The 15,734-nt window shown below is 43.9% G+C and overlaps 1 protein-coding gene across 1 annotated transcript in view; it reads right to left on the bottom strand.

Annotated features, from left to right (window-relative positions):
- anp32a (acidic (leucine-rich) nuclear phosphoprotein 32 family, member A) overlaps window positions 1–15,734 on the bottom strand; it is a 35,988-nt gene that overhangs the window by 4,644 nt on the left and 15,610 nt on the right. Inside the window, exons 2-5 of the mRNA XM_078530059.1 lie at window positions 8,488–8,637; window positions 7,005–7,127; window positions 5,395–5,593; window positions 1,620–1,759 (exon numbers count right to left, since the gene is read on the bottom strand). Coding sequence (XP_078386185.1) covers window positions 1,620–1,759; window positions 5,395–5,593; window positions 7,005–7,127; window positions 8,488–8,637 — 612 coding nt within the window. The remainder of the gene's footprint in view (window positions 1–1,619; window positions 1,760–5,394; window positions 5,594–7,004; window positions 7,128–8,487; window positions 8,638–15,734) is intronic.

The following is a 15,734-nucleotide window of genomic DNA, read 5'->3' as shown; positions in this document are numbered from 1 at the left end:
CCTATCTAATTACTCAAAATCTGCAAATGGAAAGCAGAACTTGCATTTATACAAGTTCTATGAGTGCTTTCTTGGAAGTGCCCAAGGCACTTTACAGCAAATGAAGTGCTGTTGAAGTGTAGTCACTGTTGTTAATTAAATAGGAAGTCCGGCAGCCAGTCCATTTTCACACAGCAAGCTCCCATAAACAGCAATGAGATAATAACCAGATAGTCTGTTTTCTTTTTTAAAAAAAAAGTGATTGAGATTTGAGGGATAGATATCGGCCAAGAAATCGGGACGAACATCCCTGCCCTTTGAAACAGTGCCATGGAATCTTTTACAAAAATAGGTGGGAGGGCAAGTGGCGAGGATGACACAAAGTCTACAGAGGGATATAGACAGGTTCAGCAAGTGGGCAAAAACTTGGCAGATGGAATATAATGCAGGAAAATGTGAGGCTGTGCACTTTTGGCAGGAGAAGAGGAGCTGAACATTATTTAAATGGAGAAAGTCTGCAGAAGGCTGCGGCACAGAGGGATTTGGGGTTCCTCATGCATGAATCACAAAAAGCTAACATACAAGTTCAGCAGGTAATAGGGAAGGCAAATAGAATGTTGGACTTTTAATTTCAAAGGGAATGGAGTATAAAAATAGGGAAGTCTTGCTAAAACTATACAAGGCACTAGTTAGACCACGCCTAGAACACTGAAGAGTTTTGGTCCCCTTATCCAAGGAAAGATATACCGGCATTGGAGGCAGTCCAGAGAAGGTTCACTAGGTTGATCCCGGGTATGGAGGGATTTTCTTATGAGGAGAGGTTGAGTAGGTTGGGCCTGTACTCATTGGAGTTTAGAAGAATTGAGAGGCAACATTACTGAAACATAAGATTCTTAAGGGGCTTGATAGGGTAGATGCTGAGAGGTTGTTTCCCCTTGTGGGAGAGTCTAGGACCAGAGGGTCACCCATTTAAGACAGAGATGAGGAGGAATTTCTTCTCTCAGAAGGTGGTGAATCTGTGGAATTCTTTACTGCAGAGGGCTGTACTTGCTGGGTCGTTAAGTACATCCAAGGTTGAGATAGACAGAATTTTAATCAGTAAGGCAATCAAGGGTTTAGGGGAAAAGGCAGGAAAGTGGAGTTGAGGATTATCAGATCAGCCATGATCTCATTGAATGGCAGAGCAGACTTGATGGGCCGAATGGCCTACTTCTGCTCCTATGACTTATGGTCTTAACATTCACCCAAAGGGACAGACGGGGCTTCAGTTTGAAGTTTCATCTGACGATGTAGCACTCCCTCACTACCATACTGAAAACTGACAATAGCAGGCACACTGCTGAATATAGTGGGTATGTGATTAACCCACTGGGAGAAGATCCCCTCAGTTATGGTGCGTAGTGAAGGGCTGTACTGCTTCATGTGCCAATTCAACTTGACTAAATTTGTACTGCTGATCCAAAATTGCAGCTCAACAGGAAAATGAACATAACCCAATTCAAACTAAAAGTTAGGCAGTGCATTTACATAGCACCTTATCACATCTTCAAGATGTCTCAAAGGAGTTTAGCATCAATGAGGTACTTTTTCAAATGCCAGTCACTGATTCACTATGTTATTGTAGGGGCCTTTTATCATACCTCTTCCTCTACACTGAGGGCTTCTTCTTCCTCTTCCCCATCTTCCTCCTCTTCATCTTCATCTTCCTCTTCCTCCTCCCCTTCATCATCTTCATCCTCTTCACACTGAACTGCATCATATTCCTCCTCTTCGTCAACTTCTGTACATTTAAAATAAATAATTAAATCAATGCAAGACAACATGAAAGGAAATCAATGCTCTCTAAATTATACATTACATCCTTAATGGAGGTTATAATAACAGCATCCAAATATCTTTAGAATGTGGGCAATTTAAAATGCACATACATGATCTAAACTGTCATGAATGTAATGTTGAGAGAATTGGGACTATGTAGTATATCCTTAAAACTGGGTCAAGCAGCTGGTTCTCCAGAATCCACTATGCCACCATGAATTATTGATAATGACCTAACGAGTGGCTAAACAAGTCCACACAGGAGGCAGATTTTGAAAAGAAATTGCCCATAAACACATCACTTGAAACAGGCAACAATATTGTTTCTCAGTCTCTCATCCCTTCCCTACAAAATGTACTTAAGAAAGGTAGAAGAAAGAAATAAATGGAGCACAACTGAAAGACATCCAATACGACACCACTCGCACATCAGCTAGAACTATGACTATCTCAACAACTGGTTTCAGTTACATAGCCACAGACAAATATTTTAGAGCTGCGTTTAAGTGCAAGACAACTTTCACAAGAATATTAATCTATAGCGCTAGGTTATTTTCCTCAAGTGGGTATTAGTTGCCACAACTAGCCTAAAATACGACTGGAGACGGCTGAGTTTGTGCACATATATCAGGCTGCATCCCGCAGTCCTGATGTTGCTACTCTTGGACAGAGCTCAATATTAAGTCAGCGCCGTTTACAAGATTCTCTGCAGCAACTCGTCAAGCCTCCTTTGACATCACCTCCCACACCCACAGCCTCTACCACCTAGAAGAACAAGGGCAGCAAGTGCAAGGGAACACCAACGCTTGCAAGTTACCCTCCAAATCACACACCACCCTGACTTGGAACTATAATCACTGTTACTGGGTCAAAATCCTGAAACTCCCTCCCTAACAGGATTACGTGGCTCACCATCACCTTCGAGGGCAGTTAGGGACAGCTAATAAAAGCTGGCCTTGCCAATGATCATTGCATCCCATGAGAAAATAGGGGGAAAAAAAGGCTATTCTTTTATACGATCAAGGCCTTAAGGGGTTGGAGAGTGAAGAAATAAACACAACAGACTTTCCCCCTCCCCCTTCTATGGGAGTGCAGCCCATTTTCTCCAAATAGGTCATCTCCAGGGAACAACCCTCAATGCAGCCAGTAGGGCATGCACAGGGTTCCTCCAAGACACTGCAATGGCCCAGACACGAGAATTTGACACTGCAGATCAGAGATAGGTTTCGTTCTTCGGTATAAAATGGATGGGGTTACAATTTAAATACAAAAACGCTGCCCGACTTTGCTTCCACTTTAGCTCAACAGAAAGGAAGTTCAAAATGAACAGAGACTAACGATAGCGAATGCATGACCAATGAACAATTAGAGGAATGACCGTCTCATCACCAGACTGAGGACACTGCAGAGCTGGAAAACTAGTGCAGGATTTGACGATATTGTAGCTGGTCGTTGACTTGACTCTACAGTTCATGCTTCAATTTTAATAAAGTTGTCCCAGGTTAAAATTTTTCATTTGAATGCAGCATTATAAAGTATTCAGTTGGCAGGATGATTCTGTACGTCTACATGCAGATACATGCTGGTCAACCCCCACAGACATTAACACAAAAGCTGGGGGAAGTGTGTAATTTAACACTTCCGCTGCTCATGCAGGACTTGATTCATTGGTCCCAAAATTGCTAGGTGCTAAATGTTCAGTAAGTGTGAGAACACACAATGTTCACCAACTCTCAAGTGAAAAAAAATCTGCTTCTGCAACCACTACAAACTTAATTTCACAAACTTTATGCGTTTGGTGTGTGGTATTTATTCTGCAAGAAAAACAAAGAAAAATGCTGGAAATGCACACAACCTGTCGAGCAATACTCAGGTTACATACCCATCCCTTTCCCTGGGGGCAATCGTGCAGTCACAGCAGCTTTATTATTATTTCCAGGATTTGGAGTTTATTTCTTTTAATTTGTAAAATTAGATTAGTATAGCTAATAAAGGAAGGATGGGAACATAATTCATACAAGTATTACAGCTGCAATAGGATAAGGAGATTTCTAGGTAACTTCTGATAATTTTTTTCCATTTGTGTGACATCTGATAAAGTTTAACACTTGTTCGGCACAGTTCAGCTTTTCTGTCTCTTCCCCTCTCAATTCCTGGAGATTATTTGAAAGCCTAGATTTCCCTATTGATTAGGAATCTTTAAAACAGTATGCTTTTATGAAATATGGAGGATTTAATTTGGTCTGATGGCACACTGGTTAATACATCTACACACTGCAGTCACTAACCCATTTAATAACTGTTAAAATAGCACACAAAGGAATTTTAGACAAGCAAATTAACTGGGGCACAACCAGTCAGAATTAAACCCCCGAAGTGTTGGAAGCAAAACCTCAAATTACAATACAGACTAGACGTGACTGCCCGTCTTCAATAATGTTAATGGGCCTGTATCAAGTTTCTCTATTTTACTCTGGGTATTAACCCATTTTAAATAAATGGGTTAGTGCATTTAGGAGACAGGGGGAAGATTGATACGACTGCGCTAAACGTTCAGTAATTGAATTGATAGATTTCCACGTGATGAACCCAGGAAAAAAAGTCATGCTTGGCAAATGGTGAACAGTCACCTTCAGATGTGCTGAGTTGGACAGCAGCCAAAACCTCGGTGCCATCTGTTTGACCTTTTGGGGGCGGAGCTGACAAGTGGAGCAGTTTGAGAATTAGCCGACGGGGTCGTGTTGTATTCAGCGTTAGGTTCCATGTTTCAACGGTTGCTGTGGAAACAGGATGGAATACCAAAACACTGGGGTCACAGGGGAGGCCAGCCTACTATAATCATAATCAGATGCTGCTGGGTGATGTGGCACGTGTGGCCCTTGATGTTATAGTCTAGGGTAACAGAATTTCTTACAAAAACCCACACGTTACTCTATTAACTTCATTTGCTTTAGAAAATTGCAGCCAATTTGCAGGTTAAGTTGGAGTGCAGCCTATACATATCATTCTGCTACCTTATAAATCAAACCTGCTTCCCTGGAGGTTCTTACTGTCAAGTCTTTAGAGGCAACTGCCGACACTTCCCAACTTTGCTCTCACTCACCCTTTCTTCAAACAGTACAAGGAGAAATCAGATTGTTGTGGTAAACTAGCCCAGGTTATAATAACTGGGTGGGCACACTCAAGACGGTCCAAGCTCATGTGAAGATGAAATATAAAAGGCTTTAAGGGGACAGTTACGTTGATCTCTTGGAGCTTTTTTTTTTGACTGCCTTCAGGGTCAAAGCGAAACTTCCCAGTATTATTTCTCACCCCCCCCACCCCCTGTTGTGATTGGCTGATGGCTTCTTTCCACCTCTCAAGAGATTCAGGGTGGGGGGGAAAAGAGGGAAAATCTGATAGTGGAGAGGACAGACTCACTCATCTGCTGCTATCCTCTTTCCCACCAGGTTCCTAATGGTCAGTGAATGGAGCCACACCAGATCACAAGTCAATACCTTATGGACAATACTGGGGTAAGTTTGCACAGCAACAGCTATAACATTGAAGAAGGGAGAAAGACAGGAGGAGCCTAATCACAAAAATCTGATAAAGTACCATCTTCCTCCTCCTCGTCGTCGTCTAGCCCCTCTACATATGCTTCAGTGTCCGAGTCTGGTGCTTCTTTGTCTTCACGATCGTATCCATCTAGGTACGTCAGTTGTGGGAGAAACTTGAAAACATTTTCTCTGTAATCGTTTAAGTTTGTTACCTCGCAATTGAAAAGGTCTAGACTCCGCAGGTTATCCAACTTTTTCTGAGAGAAAAAAAGGGGAGGGAAGGGGGGAAAAAAACCCAGAAAGTGTTAGGTTTGAATTTGGATCACAAGGCAGAAGAGACAGTTCAAACCCTCCAAAAAGCCAGTCTACCAGAGATGGAGATTAAAATTACTTTAGGTGCACCCCATTGAAGATTTCTTCCAAATTCTTGAGTGTCTTACAATCCCATACAAATAACGACAAGAGAATCGGATGTATAATTAGAAGAAAAATTTGCAAATTTCCAGGACCGACTGAATAACACTTTCAAAGAGTCAGCACAAGGACAATAGACCAAATGTCCTACTTCCGTTCTATGATTCCAAGAAATATGTTTCTTTTTTTCCCTTTATTCTTTCATGGGATCTGGGTGTTGCTCCAGCATTTGTTGTCCATCCCCAATTGTCCTTTAACCAAGAGGCTTGCTAGGCCATTTCTGAGGGGAGTTAAGAGTCAACCACATTGCTGTGGGTTGGGAGTCACATGTAGACCAGACCAGGTAAGGATGGCAGATTTCCTTCCCTAAAGGACATTAGTGAACCAGATGGTTTTTTTAAAATGACAATTGATGATAGTTTCATGGTCATCATTACAGAGACAAGCTTTATATTCTAGATTTATTGATTGAATTTGGTGAGATTTGAACCCATGTCTCCAGAGCATTAGCCTGGGCCTCTGGGTTACTAGTCCAGTGACATTCCCACCACGCCATCATTCCCTCATTAACCAATGTCGAGCTGTGTCTTTTCCTCCATTGATTTTATTCCTGAGTTATACACTGGAGCCACCAGATAGCAGGTTCCTTCCAATGGAGGCAACTTTGCAGGAGTTTATGGGCTTAAAAAGGTTCACTGGAGCCAACTTTGCCGGGGAACTGAGTTAACATTATATAGTTGGCTTCTGAAGCAACACAAGGTTAATAACGATTACAAATTTTAAAATCCCAAACACCTGCCCATCAATTTGAGGAATTGCGTTCAATCAGCACCTTTGTAACGTGATCCAAAAAGGTGGAATTGGATACAAATAGGATTTTCTTTTTTAAGAGTCCATTACTCAAATTTTTGTAACAGGCTTCATCTTCAATAAATGGTCTTAATTTTTTGAACTTTTGCTCTTTCCTTAAAACTCAATGTCACTTTTTGAAATAAATCCCACCAGGTAAATGACTTAGAAGTGATAAGCGGATTTATAAATCAGAGGAACACCCAGTGAGAATTAGCAGATGGAGAAAGAAGAAATTTACCAAGCGCATGGCCTTCACCCAGTTGGGATTTATTGTGAAAGCAGATTCTCCGCACATCACTGTTTATAGCTTTATCAATATCTACACTCACACCCAGTTCTGGGTGGATAATACTTCATGCTGAGATCAACCATGACTCAAGACTTCAGGCGCAAGGTACTCACCAGAGGTTCTATTGTACTGAGATCTTTGATTTTGTTGCCGCTGAGGTTGAGATGTGTGAGGTTCGGACATTTTTCTGCCAACACTTCTAGCCCGCCTGAGATTCTGTTATCGCTTAGCTCAAGCTATAAGTAAATATATTAAACATTGCACCGTTAGCATTGATGTAAACTAGAAATCAGTGTAATTTTTTTTAACCTGGGAGTAAGAAAAGCAGCACTCAGTCCATCAAGTAGAGTCCATGTATTCATACGCACAGACTAGGAATAGGCCATTCGGCCCCTCAAGCCTGCTCTGCCATTCAATAAGATCATGGCTGAATGGATTGTGGCTTCAACTTCTCATTCCCACCTGCCCTGATAACCTTTGACTCCTTTGATAGTCAAGAATTTATCTACCTCTGCCTTAAAAATATTCATTGACCCTGCCCCCACCAGTCTTTGGGGAAAGAGTTCCAAATATTCACAACCCTCAGGGAAAAAAATTCTTCTAATCTTCGTCTTAAATGGGAGACTCCTTTATTTTAAAAACTGTTCTAGTTTCTCCCACAAGGGGAAAACATCCTTTCAGCATCCACCCTGTCAAGTCTCCTCAGGATCATATGCGTTTCAATAAGATCACCTCTCTATCTTCTCAACTCCAATAGATACAGGCCCAACCTATCCAACTTTTCCTCATAAGTAAGCCCCCAATCTCAGGATTGAGTCGAGCGAACCTTCCCAGAACGACTGCTAACACGTTCAATCATTCAACATTCAATCATGGACCTCCCTTCACTTTGACAAGCAGGGTATTAAGTATTCCTTTGCCAAGCTTTTCCTGAATTAATACCAAAGTTTTAATCCACTGCCAGTGGGGGCAGGTTCTACACCAAATGAAGGTGGAGGAAGGTCATCAAGTCTATGATGCCACCCACTACTTCTAGCCACAAACAGAAAGAGAAATTGAATAGAACAACATGGCAAGTTCTTTGATACAAGAATTAGGGCAATGTGGAAAAACACTGCAGGTGGACAGCTGTCATCTTATAAAGAACAGCTAGAAACATAATTGTTAAGACTCTGTTGACCAATGAACTCAACCCAATAGCAGCCATTAACGTTCTTGGAATGCCAGATTAATTTATTAACTGCCAAGCTAAAATTTAAGGAGAGCTCAAAATTAGGGTTGAAGAGCCAACAGTGTTAGAATGTCAAATAAACAAGTTTGTGCACCATGGAGCCACTTCCACCAACAAATCTACACATCAGTTACAAGCAGGACTATTTACTGAGCAACTGCCCAAGAAGCTTCCTGTGTAGATGTCAAGTGATCAGTAATGCACATTGACAGTGGTCAACTCTTGCCTCAGATTTCAGTCAAATGGCTTTTTTTTTTTAAAACCCCACCCGATATTATTTCACCCCAGAATCATGCAGCTACTTAATGTGGCACTACTGGCAAGCACAGGGGGCATCAAAAGCAGCCAGAAGGCTTTTTACCTACCTTCTTTAGCTTGTTTAACTTTGGTAGGTTCGCGACTGACAATAAGCCTACGTTGATCGTGCTAAGGAATTCCAATTCTTCAAACTCATCTGAGAGCCCCTCAATTTTGCCTTCATTTGAACGACAGTTGTCGAGAACAAGCTCTTTCACCTGGGGAGACAAGATGCAAAACAAACTAGACAGATGCCCTGCAAGAACAGATTTTTGCAGCCTTCACTGATGCAACTGCCCACATAAAACAGCACAGGAGGCCTCACTGCTAGATGGCAGTTTTCAAACATTTGTACACTGGAACTGTCCTTTTGCACCTGCTCGCGCGTGCTAGCAAGTCAACAGAATTTTAAATGTTCTGGTCAGGCTCTGCCTGGCCAAACATGCTGGGACTAGATGCTCTTGCAGACTTCCAGTAATCCTCTTGCAAAACCCACAGAAATACAGGTGAAAACTTCACCAATAGGGCAGTTGGTTACTAGTGCAGTCATGAATTTCATCAGATGACTGCTTTATTGCTCTGGAGCACAACTTAAAAACAATTTGTTCAACCATGCTCTAACTATGGGAGGGAGAGTGACTGGTTAGAAACTGGCTTTGAGTTACAGAAAAATAACTGCGTCAATGAGTTGAATTTCTTTTTTCTAATTATTACATTTTTTTAGTTGAGACAACTTTGTTCAACACAGGAACAGCAGCAGCAGAGGAAGGTGGGGAAAGAGATAGATAAGGAGGTAGTTTTTTTAAATACATTTACAGGCCGTTGGCTTCGTTGGCTAGGCCAGCATTTATTGCCCATCCCCAATAGTCCTTGAGAAGGTGGTGGTGAGCTGCCTTCCTGAACCGCTGCAGTCCCTGTGGTGTAGGTACACCCACAGTGCGGTTAGGGGAGTGGGCTCCAGGATTTTGACCCAGCGACAGTGTGGGCAACTGTGGACATGTTGGCATGCTGAGAAATATTAAAAGCTCACATCAGATGCAACTGCCCGTCTCTTCAATTTCGGGTCATCATTAACTACCATCCTCAATTAAATCACTGTCAGGCAACAAGAGACTCAAGCAGGGACAAGGAGAGCATCAGATCCACCATATGCAGCAGTTTGGATCTTCTTATAATGAAGCTGTTTTACAAAGAATGAGGATGGGCACAATCTACTACGTCAAAACACCATTCAAATACAGTCTGTAACAGCAGAATTCTGAGGATTCAAGTTGGGAGCGCCACTGTCAATTTTTTTCTCATTGCCCTGAACAGTCATGAAGAAATATATGTTTATTGCTGGGGGAAAAAAAGAGAGACATGCTGTTAAAGCTTTCCATCTTGCACTCATCAGGACAGATGCAAGAATGCCAAATTTCAAAGGGAGCAACAATTTATACTGCATGAGAAGGGGCTGCTGATTGGTTGGCAAGGGGACTTTTTGATTGGTCAAGGCATTGCCAGGGAACGACTGTTCTCCCAATCTCCTACCCAGAACGCTTCTGTTTAAATTCCAAAAATGGTGCAATGCCTGGACATGTTCTTTTGCCTACAGGGGCTGGGCCCTGCATATGAATAAATGTAGTTTCTAACAAGCAGAAGTGAGCCACATTGCAAGCCCAACTGATAATCTTAGATTTGGTTGTTAGTGTAATTCTTAGCGCGTTTGGGATTGTTCAGCAAGTGCTGTCCAACCACAGAACATAATGTCTAACGTTAAAGGAGTTTTGCAAGCACGGGTTGGTTGAGCAGGGTCAGTACTCTGCCTGCTGCAAACAGCCAAAGGGATGTGCTGCTGGATGCACGTTTAAAGTAGTGAGCTGGCACAGATAGCTGCCTTACAAATAGCCTGACAGGTACCATCCATGAGACTGACCGGGATTATACAAATCAAGCTGCATACAAGTCGCCCCCATTCAGCCCACATCAGGTGCAAGGAAATAGATCCGGTGTCAATTTAGAAACTTCCCTCAACAGAGGAAACCACTACATAGAAAGAAGTACTTCTAAATTTATATACTCAGAAAGTTGAAGTATTACTTCTCCTTCAGCAGATGTGGTAAGTGGTGGCTAACAGTGCCACCGATCGAGGGACAAATTGAACAAAACTCCCATGTAACCCGATTAAATAACATCCGTTTGCTGGAATATCAAGAGTCTTAACTGGTTACAAAGGTTTTCTCAAACAATAAAACTCATTCCATTTAATGGGCCTTAATGCCATGAAGATAACTTATTTGTTCTTTCAAGATGTCCTCAGTTGCTGCATCACACCTTTGAGCTCCAGATACTAAATCCTGTCAGCAGTTCCCACCTGTAGGGCCATAATACTCAGCATCAAAAAGATCCACAAGCCAAATCTTCTCTTATCAAAAAAAAGTGATGTACTCTGTTCAGCTTCTAAGAATGACATTTAGCCAGAGATAGGAAGGGAGAACTGTGCCAATATCTGATGAGCATATTCAATATAAACTTCTCCCATCCTCCCAGAAACTTTCTGCACTACGGACAAAGCCAGATGACTCTGTCTTAGGCCCATGGCCCAGCCTGGTGAATGCCTTTTCATTGCAGAAAGGGTTAGTCACAAGAAAGATAGGCAGGCACAGAAATTTGAGAAGCTGCCACAGATGAGCTGAATGGCCTCCTTCAATGCCATAATGGCTCTATTAGCGATGAAAGTCTTCTTTATCCATGGTGTTGGGGTAATGTCACTGGGCTAGTAATCCAGGGGCCCATGCTCCAGGGCCATGGGTTCAAATATCCCCACAGCAGCTGGTGCAATTTAAATTCAGTTAATAAAATTGGATAAACTCAAAGCTGGTTATCAGTTTTGACAGTGCTGAGTGCTGTAAAAACCAATCTGGTTCACAAATGTCCTTTAGGGAAGGAAACCTGCCATCCCTGCCCGGTCTGGTCTACATGTCACTCCAGATCCACAGCAATGTGGTTGACTTTCAACCACCCTCTGAAACAGCCTAGCAAGCTGCTCATTTCAAGGGCAATTAGGGATGGGCGACAAATACTGGCCTTGTCAGCAAAACCCACATCCCATGAAAGAATTTAAAAAATTCCAACTCCTTACAAGTCAAATGGAGCTCCCTCTTGGGATGTAGGCAAAGATAGATTCTCCCCTGAACAGTGAGCCCAAGAACGAGATGGGTAACTGCAGTCTTGGATCTCAACAAAGGTATCCAAACAAATGTTTTGTCTAAACCGTTTTATTTCCACCAAAACCTGGGCTGTTGAATTACAGTACTCCAAAATTCAGTTCATCAACAAACATAATGCTGAAACTACTTAAGATATGCTAGGCCAAGCATCAATAATTAAGGTTGCACAGTTAAAAAGACACTGATGTTTTGTTTTTTCTTTGCTCTTAGGTTATGAGCGTTGCTGGCAAGGCCAGCATTTATTGCTTGAGAGTCTGATTTAGTTCTGCTAGGACAGAGAGAAACACTGCAGGATTTCCCATGGGAGATCTACTTTGGGTGGGGATCCACCCTACAGCTGATGACATGATCAACAGGAAAAGCTTTAAATGGTATAAATAACTCCTTGCTCCATATACTCATGACCCAATGGATTTTTATCTTTGTCAAATTTCCTCAAGCAAAAGGGTGTGTGCTGCAATCATTCCAACTTCTTGACAGTCTTCTGAGGGCACAGGTGCTTTTAGTTTTTACTGGCTGTTTCCCCATGGTGGGTTTAGTAATGGAAAAGTCATATGGGATTCAGCCACAAGCTGCATAGAGAGGATAGTCTTAAATATGGGAAAGCCAACTTAGCTCCTACAGAAGAAATGAACTGATCCAAGTTTTCTATCCCATCATTAAGGAACTACACAGACTGCTGTCCAAGGTAGCTAAACCCAATGCCAACGATGGTTTATTCTGATCTCACTGGGCCATTAGGTGAGTCATTCATATAAATGGAGACAGTTGAAAATGGTCAAAGGCTCCTACTAGATGCTGGTATGCCAAAAGCAGAGGACACAGCAAGACAGGAAACGTTTAAGATACCCTCCAAAAAGATCTTTGGCCTAATATCTACAAGGCAGTTCTTCAGCAATGGTTTTGGCTCTTCACTGTACAATGGGCACTTTGGCATCAAGTCAACATATTTGGAAGTTTCATGGATGTGGAGTATTAAACTCTGCAAATGAGAGGTTTAATCACTTTTGTTACTGGATTCTTTTGATATTGTGGGCCATCTCCCTAGCTTTGTAACCAACACTAAAAACAATTATCTGGATAATCTTTTTTCCCACTGCTCCAGAGTGCCCCTTACACAATTCTCCTCTTGACTTGGGAGTTGAAGCTGTACCTTTTGGGGAAAAAAAAGTGGAGCTTGAGAACTCTTTGTACTAAGATGAATGTAATTCATACATTCTTGACAATATAATGGTCCTGAAACGAAGCGGGAGGGGGGGGGGGGGGGAAATTTTCATTATCTCCGAATGTCCCAAAGCATTATACAGCTAAAGGTTTAATGTCGGAAATGCAGCAGCCAATTTGCACACAGCAAGGTCCCCCAAAAGCAGCAATGTGATAATGAATGGATAATGAGTGTGTGATGTTGGTTAAGGGTTAGCCAGGACAGCAGGGAGAACTCTCTTGCTCTTCTTTGAAATAGTGCCATGGGATCTTTTACATCTACCCAAGCAGACAAACTGGGTCTTGGTTTAATGGATCATCCAAAAGATGACACCTCCAACAGTGCAGCACTCCTTCCATGTGCTCTGGACTGCAGGATGTTTGTGCTCAAGTCTCTGGTATGGGACTTTTGAACCCAATCTTCTGACTCTTGAGGAAAGACAGTGCTACCCACAGAGGGCTGGATGAGGCCTGGAAATTCTGTTTCATAAAAGTCTTCAAGTACTGAAGTCATGTGATACTAAACAAAGGTGGCAGCAATTGCGTCAAAGATCCTGAAGCCAGATACCAACATCAACTAATGGCAATGGCAAGTTAGCCCTGAAGATCTAGCTTCAGGTTAAAACCTAACAGCCCAATTTCAGGACACAAATACACATGAACCAACTGAGACAATGCTGGTGAAGAAGCAAAACTAAAACTTATGTGGGAAGTAGTGATCGAGAGAGAGAACATGTTGACACCACAAGCACCAGTCAATTTTATGGAAAGCCATGAATGTACAGTAGCCCCACAGAAATCTTGAATGCAGGTTCCAAGGACCACCTTCTGAAAGCATAATAAAAGCTCGTAAAATGAATGCATCCTTGGCATTTATTCTTTTTAAGAGGATAAGAACACAAGAAATAGAAATGGTTCCTCGAGCCTACTCCATTAGTCAATAAGATGATGGCTGATCTTCCACATCTACTCCTCTTTCCTGCCTGATCCTTAATCTCTTCTTTGGTGCCCAAAAGGATATCAACTTCAGTTCTGAATATGGTCAACAACTGAGCATCCACAGCTCTCTGGGCAGAGAAATCCAAAGATTCACAACCCTCTGTGCCAAGACATTTCTCCTGATCTCAATCTAAAATTGCCAACCCTTAGCCTGAGGTTATGACCCCTCATTCTCGGCCCTTCAACCAGGGGAAATAGCCACAGCGTCTACCCTGTCAAACACCCTCAGAATTTTATACCTTTCAGCAAGACCACATAATCATTCCTTCAGAGAACAAAGACCCATTCTACTCAATAGCTCAGCAAGTTTGCCCTGTACAAGAGCTGCAATATCAAATGGAATTGCAGGGAAAGGAATGAAAAAAAAACAATTTGGTATACTTCATTTCACCTCACTTACAATGCAGCTTAAAAACAATGCTTACAGCTCAAGTTTTATATATGGATAAACTAATTATGAAGCCTTCGGATCACATTGAAAATCCTCAAGTTGCCGCACTTCCTGCTTTTAGGATTACAGCTGAAATTAGCTTTCAAAAAAAGAAAAGTTCTCCCATCTTTTTCCCCAATACCACATCATCATTCATACTTCAAACCAACATGACAGAGTGAAGGAGCAGTTGAGACAAATGTGTGAACGGGCCGCTGAAAGAAGGATTTAAATCCTGAATTTAACCCCGAGTAATGCCAATTGATCCTGAACAGATCCATTTATGTTCAAGGATCTTAGACCCATCACACAGGGCAGCCTGCTGTGCTGCAGCCTGGGTTATCTTTTAAAATAAAAATGCACTCACACAGCAGTCTGTTCCCCTTGCATTGTGATTCAGACCGTAACAGTGGATGTTGCTCAGGTTAATAATGCCCTAGATTCTCCTGATGCAAGAAGCTTCACATCCAGCTGTCGTCTTTTTCCACCAGACTAAAAACCATCAGCTAAGCAACATTAAACTGTTGACAATCCCTGATTGCTGTCACCCAACCCTTGTTAAAAATCACCCACTATTCCGAATGGATGAACAGCAATGGAAGTCCACAATGCAGATACAATTAAGCACCACCAACAGAACACACTGTCATTGCCCATTTGACCTGACGGACGATCAAACAAAAAAAAATCTCCCCTACCCCCTCCCCACCACTCTCCTCTCTCCCGCCCCCTCCCCAGCCCCGCTCGCCTCTCCCGCCCCCTCCCCAGCTCCGCTCGCCTCTCCCGCCCCCTCCCCACCAATCGCCTCTCCCACCCGCCCCCACCCCAGCCCCACACTGCTCTCCTCTCTCCCGCCCCCTCCCCAGCCCCGCTCTCCTCTCTCCCGCCCCCTCCCCAGCCCCGCTCTCCTCTCTCCCGCCCCCTCCCCAGCCCCACACTGCTCTCCTCTCTCCCGCCCCCTCCCCAGCCCCGCTCTCCTCTCTCCCGCCCCCTCCCCAGCCCCGCTCTCCTCTCTCCCGCCCCGCCCCCCCCCCCAGCCCCACTCTCCTCTCTCCCGCCCTCCCCCCCCCCCCTCCCCCCCACCCCCGCTCTCCTCTCTCCCGTCCCCTCCCCAGCCCGCTCTCCTCTCTCCCTCCCCTCCCCAGCCCCGCTCTCCTCTCTCCCGCCCCCCCCCAGCCCCGCTCTCCTCTCTCCGTCCCTCCCAGCCCCGCTCTCCTCTCTCCCGCCCCTCCCCAGCCCCGCTCTCCTCTCTCCCGTCCCTCCCGCCCCCCCCCGCTCTCCTCTCTCCCGCCCCTCCCCAGCCCCGCTCTCCTCCTCCCGCCCCTCCCCGCCCGCTCTCCTCTCTCCCGCCCCCTCCCCAGCCCCGCTCTCCTCTCCCCGCCCCCCCCCGCCCCGCTCTCCTCTCTCCCGCCCTCCCCCTCCCCCCCCCCAGCCCCCACACTGCTCTCCTCTCTCCCGCCCGCTCTCCTCTCTC

This window comes from Cetorhinus maximus, chromosome 26 (assembly GCF_964194155.1).
Source record: "Cetorhinus maximus chromosome 26, sCetMax3.hap1.1, whole genome shotgun sequence".
Taxonomy (NCBI): Eukaryota; Metazoa; Chordata; class Chondrichthyes; order Lamniformes; family Cetorhinidae; genus Cetorhinus; species Cetorhinus maximus.
The sequence above is the reverse complement of the archived record's forward strand: the minus strand, read 5'-3'. Positions and strand labels throughout refer to the sequence as shown.